An 8,746-nucleotide genomic window follows, 5' to 3' on the forward strand; every position below is an offset into this window, starting at 1 on the left:
CACAACCACCCATTTCATACTGGCATCACTGGGGGCTCTGTGAACACCCAAAGCAGAAAAATTAGGGAAATCAATGTTGTCTGAATTTTATCAAAGTCTCATGAAAGTAAAAGTGTAAATTTTGATATTTGAGCAGCTTTTGATACTGCTTGTTTTGTTCTGAATTTGTTGTCTGTTAAGAATGAAAGTAACGTCAAAACTCTGCTACCAGTTTTGATTCTTAAACCTGTGCCTAATCCCTCTATATTGTGTGTTGTGTTTGAAAATACAGGATTAATCCCAAAATGGGGCTAGTCCCAGCCAAGCCTTATTTTCCAATCTCTGCCATCTATCAAGTGATAAATTTGACTTTAGGTAGAGACTGAACATCGACCAAATAAAGAATAAAACCTGTGTCCTGATTTATTGTGAGTTACATGGTGCCCTTGGGAGCTGGAGATTATTTATAGGAATAACAAGAATATCCACAGGTTACAAGAAAACAAACAGGACTGTAGGAAGGAATTGAAAATCTCATATTGCAGGGCCTGTTGAGTTATAATTCTCTGTAAAGGATCCATGTTCTCCATCAGACTGAACCAGGAGCATCCCTGCCCTTCCCTCGGGCACAGGCTGGATGAGATCCCACGTGGATCTTCTGTGTCTCTTTGGGCTGAGAGCTCTGGGTCAGAGGACGGTCCTGCAGGGCTCCTGGGGGTGTTTCATCCCACACAACTCTCCAAGATGTATCCTCCGTGGCCCCGGCCTGGATCCATCTCACATGGGAGAGATGTGTGACCCCATCCCTGTCCTTCCCACCACGCCATCAAAGCTGGTGCCACTGGACCATGGGGCATGGAAAAGAGGGCTCTGGGGCACCCCTCCAGCTTCTCATCCCATCCATCTTTCTTCCTGTCTTTCTTTACCCTGGCAGCAGATACTTGGATTTAAGATACTTGGATTTATGTCCCCACCCTGATAACGGCGGCACTTGGGTCCTGGAAAATGAAGGACTTTCATGTCATTAATTAGGACCCGTTAGAGCCAAAGGAACTTAAGAACATGCTCGAATGCTTGGCCAGATGTGGCTCCTTTGCCAAGTCCAGGTCCTGGATAGTCCCTTTGAAATTAGGGATAAAACACGAGTGGGTGAGCAGCAGCTCCCCAGGGCTCTGAGCTAACTAAAGGCAAGCGAGAGAAAGAAAACACATTTGTAGAAATACAGACATCAACGTCCCCACTTGAGAGTGCAAATAGTAAAAAGGTGACTGACAGTTTGCTCATAACCTACAGCTGTTACATAAATGTGGCCAAAAGGGTCATCTCAGACCCTCCACCCTCCCAATAACACAACACTTCCGTCCACAAATAAAAGGATTAAATGCCTGTCCATCCCGCTCCTGTACCATGCAGAGTTTCAGAGTCAATAGCTAACAAGCCCCTGGGTATGATGGAAGGAAGGACTTGCTTTACATAGCAACACTCAGAAATATTCTCTGATCCCACTAAAGGCAGTGGTTAATTGTGGGGTGCCAGTTGGAGTGATTGCATCTGCTGTCCCTCAAAGCAGCCGGAATGCTGTCACTCACTTTGAAATGCCCTGCTGCATTCATCAGTCTGGATGGCACAGAGAAGTTATAACCATACACGCCATATGGAGGATGTAAAGAACAATTAAGTGCTTCCCGAGCAATGGGACTTGATGGGAAAATGTTTCCAGATGCATGTAATCCATACAGCATTTGACCAGCAGAACCGGGGGCTTGTAGGCACTGAGTGTTTAAGTCTTCGGCTTTGGCATTTTTCAGGGAAGACAGTTTGGGCATATCCACCATGAAGTGGGGTAGAAGATGTGGGTTGGTGGCTCCCAGTTTTTCGTGGCTCGGAAAGAGGAGCGCCTGTTGTCTCAAGAAGCTCGTGGGGCAGATCTTGTAGTAGAGGGGCACGTTGAGGGGGTGCAGGAAGCTCTCGGGGCACGACACACCCAGGTTACTCGCAGGCAAGTGAAGCGTGGGAGGGGAGCAGGATGGAGACAGCAGGGGGTTCAGAGGAGAGGGGGTCCCACCGCTGGAGGCCACTGGAGAAGAGCTGGAGCTCCCACCTGGAAAGGAAAATAGAAACCATCCAGGCTGGGCTAACTGGTGACCACAGCCAGTCAGCAATCCTTGGAGGAGTCCTGCTCCCTCTCCAGGTCTCCATGCTGCCTGTGTCCATCCAAGCACGAACGCGCTCCAAAGACCAGCTCCTGGAAAATGGGAAGATCTATCCATAAATGGTTATTGTTACCTGGTATTTGTCTAAGAACAATATTCCACATGTCTAATCCCATTACTTGGGCTGGGATCATGGTAAATCCAGCTCCACACACACCTGGATCCGTACCTGGCTGCACGACCGATAACCCTCCCCTGCTATACACACATACCATTGCTATTTCAGGTTCCCTACTTTTCATGCAAATTCCAGACAGCTTTTCCCCCTTGGATATAAGAACAAAAAAGCATATTCAGCCTGATGGAGAATTTTTTTGTACCTTCCTGCTCACAGGAATTGACTCATTTCACTTGGCTTCCCAAGCAATTTGAAACATTCCCCTGAATGCTATCGGTGTCTCCAGAAATTCAAACTCACATGCCATGTGAACGTCCTCCTTGCTGGAAGGGATGAATGAACACTTTCAGGACTCGGGAGAAAAGCAACCCCAAGGAGTAGAAATGCAGCAGGGATGGGATGGCTGCTCCGAGGTGGGAATGGTGCTCGGGAGCAGCCGGCCCTGGTGCTACACAGATGCTGGTTTCACCTCCCGCCTGTGGAGAGCCAAATGTCTGCTGCACATTCATTACCAAATTCTTCCAGAGGGGTTTCCCCCCACTCTTTATTTTAATTTCTTACCAAAAATCACTGGGAAAAGATATAAGAGAATGTGGATCTTTTCGGGCTACTATTTACACTCAATTCCGAGCAATAAAATGCCTGGCTGGTATCTGATCCGCCTTTACACGCAACCAGCAACCTGAAATCAACTGTAAAACTGAACCACATCTGCTGGTATAGCAAATCTTAAAAAAATCTTAAACCACAAAGATTTTGGATGCTGCAGAAATTAATTTCCAAGCTCCCAACAAGCAGAGCCTCTCACAGGTCAGCCCTTGATCACAATAATCCGGGAAGGTTTTGCGGCGTGAAGGTCTCACCCTTCCCTGCTGATGACAGTGGCTGCTTCAGTCCTGACATCAGCAGGGCAGGATCCAGTCCTCATCCCTGGACATATCCTGATGTCCTTCAAGGCTCAGGGACTTTGGGTCATGTAAAATGTGGGATTGAGCCGATATTTGTGTATGAGGCAGCGAGTGAAGCCCTACATGGTTGGAGACAGCAGAGCAAGGCAGGGTCAGTATCTGCTCCACGGTATCCCAAGCAGTAATATCATCCAAATTCCAGACCAGGTTTGGGAATGGGGATTGCAGCAGAAAGGACAGAGCAGATCAATGAGCAGATGTTTTCTGCCCTTTCTATTTGGCTTAAAAATAAAAGTTTTATGGCCAATTCTTTCTTCAGCGTGCTGATCATAATTTCTTTTAATTTACCTCCTCGGTTTAGAGCTTTGGGATTTCAGTTTTATGGCATTTCTTCAGAAATATATTTTATTAGGAGTGGAATTGGAGATTTGTTATATTTATATCAGTCCAGTAATTTCACCCTGAAGAAAAATACCAGATACATTAAACAAGAAAAAAAAAATTTAAATCCCAGGTAGCGCTAATATTATATGTACAATAATACTTTAGGATCTTTAACATTGCAGTTGCTGTTGTTTCATTCCTCATGCAGCTCATCCACCACCTCCTCTCCCCCAGCAAACGGGTTCAAAAGGGGCTTTTTGCATAAGATATTTTCTAAAAATCAAATTAATAAAAAACCTATTAAAAATACGAATAAAACCAGTACTACTACTAATGGCAATTATAATTAATAACTTTAGATCTCTTTACAGCTGATAAACCTCTTAATTTCTCCCGAATCTGATTTCTTTGTGCCCTGATTTCTATGCCTGCAGAACATGAATTTTTGCTGTGATTTTTGCAGCATTTCCCGGCAGACACAGGGGTGACTTTGTGTATCCCAAGCCTTTGAAGCGTTCCTGACATAAACGAGAGTTTAACTCGCGACTTTAAACCCAACTTGGAGCGCTCCAAAGTGCAAACGAGCTGTCGGTTTTTTCCCCTTCGACGCTGTGAATAATCTGTTTTCAAATATTACTTTCTAAAGCCGCTTTTCTGGGAAAAGGCTGTAAAGGACCGATTGCACTTGTCAGGATGAAGGAGAGCATTTTCCCTGAAAATTTTCCTCCTCTTCCCTGCATTTCTGTGCGACTGCTGCATCCTAAAGATCAGATAATTTTATTTTCTGTTGCATATCGCATTTGTCGCTGCAGAAGCCGCCGCTACAGAAAACACGGGCGGTCACCGCTACCACGTTTGTAGTTGATGTTCCCAATCCGGTTGGAAGCAATTAGTGTAATAGGATCAAAGCCGGAACAACCCGACTCCAAATTAGCCTCCTGCATGCTCAGATATTTTTTTCTGCCCGTCTAACTCTGGTTTCAGCGGGGGGCTGGAGCAGCCCGCGCCCTCACCCTGTTCTTCCCGGCTTCTCACATCCATTTTCACAGGAATTTCGTCCAAACCCACGCGGAATTAACTCCCCCAAAATGCAGGGATTCGTTTTCTGGACGCACCTCGTTATCTTTGATGGTTTGAGCTCCCCGAGGAGCTCCGGGCGTGAGGCCGGGAGAGGCAGCGAGCGGGATTTACTTACCCTGGCTGTCTGCGCCGAAAGCCTTGAAGTCCAGGGCGAGGGGGGGTCTCCACGGGTAGGTCTCCAGGAGCCCGTCCAGGACCCCCCTGCGGGGCGAGAGCGCGATGAACGCAGCCGCGGGGCCGGCGGGCGCGGGGGGCGGCGGCGGGGCGGCCCCGGCCCTTACCTGTTCCTGCCGGGGTCCCGAAAACCTTTCGCGAAGGGATTCCTGTCGATCTTCAGCTTCGTGATCTGCAGGATGAAAGCGAAGGGCCCACTGGGGAGCGGGGCGGGCTGGGACCGGCGGCCGCGGCCATCGGGGCTCTCCATGCCCCCGATCCCCGGTACCGCCGCGGCTCTCCATCCCCCCGACCCCGGCTCCCGGTACCTGCTGGTTCTGGTAGGCCGTGACGGTGGTGAACTCGGTCTCCTGGAAGGAGAAGGTCTGCACCCCCTCGGCCGGCAGCGACTGGATCTGCGCTAGATCGAAGCGAGAATCCTGGGCGATAACGTGGACGCGGGGCTTGTACTTGTGCATGGACTGCAGGATGATCTGTGCGGGGGGACAGGCGGCTGAGCCCCCCGGAGGAACAAGGGCAGGAAGAAAACCCGAGGCGAGGCTCAGGAGGAACCCAGCCCTGAGCCCCGGGGCAGGAGGGACCGGCCCCCTCCTTCCCGACGCTGCCCTCCGAGTGATGCTCCGCACCCCGGGGCGATGCTCTGCCCCTCCCCGGCCCCCCCGGCGGGGCTGCCCCACACCTACGTGCCCCTTGTCGTCCATCTCGTTGTTGGTGAGCTTCACTCGGTCGAAGCTGATGATTTGCCTCATCCAGGTCTCCCCCGAGCAGGGAGAGTCGGGGTGGATGTAGAGGCGCGGGGTGATGCAGGAGTGGTCCGTGTTCCCCGCCACCATCCACTGCGAGCTGTGATAGACGTACCTGGCCCGCGCCGGGCCGCGTCAGGCGGCGGGAGCCTGTCCCCACCTGCCCCCCACACCTATAGATTCTATAGGTGCGTGCGGGCCCCCCCAGCATCCCTGTGTGAACGCCCGTATCCCACTCGGACCGGGCCGGAGCGCAGATCGCGGCAAGCAGCGCAGGAGGGGTCCCGCGTGGGCGTGAGGGTCCCCGCCGGTCCCCCCCGTACCTGTATCTTTTGGAGTCCACGGGCACGACATCGATGGCGATGTAATATTGCTGCAGCGGCTCCAGGCCCTTCACCTTCACCCGGACCGACGGGAACATCCTCCTGCGGGCACAGGGGCAGAGGCTGAGCGAGAGCTGCCGCTCACAGGGCGAAAAGAGGCTGCGAAACTACGAACGGGCGGCGCGAGGAAGGAAAATCGAACTCAACGAAAATAGCGGGAAAAGGGGGAAACTAAGTGAAATATCCCATCAGAACAGAAAGGGCCCAGACAACAAAACTAAACAAAACAAAACCAAATCCAAGAAACAACATCACCCTCCACCCCCCCAACAAAAAAAAAAAAAAAAAAAAAAAAAAAAAAAAAAAAAATTAAAGGAAGAAAATAAGAAAACCAAAACGGAAAAGCAAAGCCCGAGCGAGGCGGCGGGGGCCGGCCGGTACCTGCCGGCCTTGGTGATGATCATCTCGGTGCCGATGTCGTGGAATCTCCTCCAGAGCTCGGAGCCCTGCAGCTCCACCTGCACCCCGCCAGCCCGGCTCTCGGCACCAGCCTTGGGCCGCTTCTCTGCGGAGAACACAAAGGGCAGGGGGCGGCTCGGCAGGCTCCCGGGGCAGGGGGCGGCCCTCGCTCCCCGCCGCGCCGGGCTCCCTCCGGTACCCACCCTCCTCCGGGGCTCTGCGACCCGGCCGGCAGCCGGGGCCGGGCTCCTCATCGCGACCCTCCGGCACCTTCCTCTTGGCCGAGCGTCCCACCAGGGCTTCCACCGAGAAGGCGTGAGCCCGGGAGCTGAGCGCCATCCCCCCCGGGCTGCCGGCGGTCCCCCCGGGCGGCAGCGGGGCTCAGGCGGGCGGCGGCGGCTCCATCCCGGCCGGCACCCAGCGCCCCTCGCCCGGCCGCCGCACGGCTCCCGTCGGGGGGCAGCGGCCACGGCGAGATCCTCTTGCATCCAACTGAGTCAATAGACGGCTGCAGCCTCCTCTGTTTGTTTTGGAAACTGGTGGGAGCATAAGAAACATTGAGTGACATTTCATGGGAGTAACGGGGGGGTTGGAGGGGGAGGGAGGGGAGAGCCACAAGGGTGGGGGGGAGAGGGGGAAGAGGAGCCGGCCCCGTCTAGGATCAATAAAAGAGTTACTGTTCTCCATTAAATTGTAAAACTCAAAGAAATTTGACATAATTGCACACTAGGGGCCACTTTTCCAACAAAAGTGCAAATAACGTTTAACCAGAACCAGCGCAAAAAGGAAAAAGAAAAAAGAAAAAAGAAGGGGGGGGGGGGGCGGGGGGGAGAGAGAAAGGGGAAAGATTAACAAAAAAGAAGGAGAATAAAAAAGAGAAAAGGGTGGAAAAAGAAAGAAAAAGGCAGGAAAAGAGAAATAAAAGGGGGAGAAAAGTAAAAGAAAAAGGGGGAAAGGGGGATACAAGAGAAGGGAGCCGTGCCCCGCCTCTGGACCCGCCGGGCTGCCCCCACGGGCCGGTCACACGCGGCCCCTCCGGTGCCCCCGGTACGACAGAGCCAGTGCCACCCTTGGGCTGTGACAGCGCCGGGCAGGGGTTCCGGCTTTGTCTCCCGTTTTTCCTTTGCTTTTTGTTTGTTTGGTTGTTTTTGTGGTGTTTTTTAAGGCAGCCCCGCCCGCTCCACCGCCCCCTCCGCCCCGGCTCCGCTTCAAAGCGCGGCCCCGCCACCCGCGGCAGCTGCGCTGAATTGGGGGCAGAAATCTCCGTTTTGCACTCGGAGAGTCCTGGGAAACTCCTGCGCGGCTGGGCAGGGCAAGGTTGAGGCTGGGGCGCTCCAGCCGGGACCCTCAGGTGCGCAGGGAAAGCGCTGCGCGGCATTTTCACCCCCGCGCCGGGGACCTCCCCGCCCTGCCCAGGCTGGAACCCCCGCGCTGATTTATTTTCCATCCGGGAACCCTCCCCAGAGCCGGCAGCAAAGGGGATTCCGGGGCTCAGGTGGGTTTTGGGGAAGGGGGAGTGTCCCCGCTGAGCAGGGGGGTGTCCACCCCCCATCCCCTGTACACCTCCGGCCCCGCAGCCTTTCCCTGCACCGGGGAGGTCAGCCGGGACAGATGAGCCTTAACGGGAAAAAAAATGCGGAAAGGGATAAAATTCACAGGCCAGCTGAGAAACCAGGTTGAGGAGGGGGGAGCTGCCACGGGGCGCTGTGGCTTTGGGACAGGCAGGGGATGGGGTGCAGCGTTCCATGCTCTGCTTCCAGGTGCTCCCTGAGTCCCAGGGAATTCCTGGTACATCCAAATGTTTCACTTTTCAGGCTTTCTTGTTCTGTTTTTTAGAGTCGGTGTCCTGGGGCACTCATTCCCAAACTCTGGGCTGGCAGCAGGTTTTCTTTGTGAAGAGCATGGAATGGTTTGGGTTGGAAGGGACCTTAAATCTCATCTTGTTCCACCCCTGCTATGGGCAGGGACACCTCCCACTATCCCAGGCTGCTCCAAGCCCCGTCCAGCCTGGCTTTGGATGCTTAGAGGGATGGGGCAGCCATGGCCTCTCTGTGCCAGTATTTGTTCCCAAATGTGTATTTTTATTGTCCCGGACTCACATCCTTGCCCTCAAATCCGCATCCCAAGGACGCGCCTTACTCAGGTCAGGGTGGGTGTTGCCCATTGATGTTAATACACATTTTTATGCATTTATAACCATTTATACCTTTTTTTAGCACACATTTACACAGCAGATTCCTGGCATATCTCACTGGGACAGGGATTTGACCAGGGAAAACACCTCAGAGGAAGTGAATGGGTGCAGATACAGCTGCCAAAAACCCAAGCTAAACATCCAGCCTGGGTATCTGGTTGGAAGTCACCT

The 8,746-nt window shown here is 53.0% G+C and overlaps 1 protein-coding gene across 2 annotated transcripts; it reads right to left on the reverse strand.

Annotated features, from left to right (window-relative positions):
- Positions 1–377: 377 nt before the first annotated feature.
- TBX22 (T-box transcription factor 22) lies at positions 378–6,785 on the reverse strand. 2 transcript variants are annotated; one of them, XM_048319364.1, is made up of 8 exons: positions 6,585–6,785; positions 6,364–6,487; positions 5,923–6,024; positions 5,540–5,714; positions 5,165–5,329; positions 4,964–5,028; positions 4,798–4,883; positions 378–2,080 (listed from the first exon to the last, which is right to left on the reverse strand). In XM_048319364.1, exons 1-8 carry the CDS (start codon positions 6,718–6,720, stop codon positions 1,485–1,487), a joined length of 1,449 nt encoding a protein of 482 aa, XP_048175321.1. In that variant the 5' UTR covers positions 6,721–6,785; the 3' UTR covers positions 378–1,484. The 2 variants fall into 2 exon arrangements, with proteins under 2 accessions (XP_048175321.1, XP_048175320.1); XM_048319363.1 differs by having other exon boundaries at positions 378–2,224.
- Between the last annotated feature and the right edge of the window lie 1,961 nt (positions 6,786–8,746).

Source organism: Corvus hawaiiensis, chromosome 14, assembly GCF_020740725.1.
Source record: "Corvus hawaiiensis isolate bCorHaw1 chromosome 14, bCorHaw1.pri.cur, whole genome shotgun sequence".
NCBI lineage: Eukaryota > Metazoa > Chordata > Aves > Passeriformes > Corvidae > Corvus > Corvus hawaiiensis.

What these genes read in the sequence shown, in the direction of transcription:
- TBX22 (XM_048319363.1), bottom strand. Translation starts at nt 6,720, where the DNA reads ATGGCGCTCAGCTCCCGGGCTCACGCCTTCTCGGTGGAAGCCCTGGTG. An exon ending in ATCATCACCAAGGCCGGCAG is followed by an intron (nt 6,025 to 6,363) that starts GTACCGGCCGGC and finishes CTGTGCCCGCAG; the next exon opens with GAGGATGTTCCCGTCGGTCC. An exon ending in CGGGACCCCGGCAGGAACAG is followed by an intron (nt 4,884 to 4,963) that starts GTAAGGGCCGGG and finishes CTCGCCCCGCAG; the next exon opens with GGGGGTCCTGGACGGGCTCC.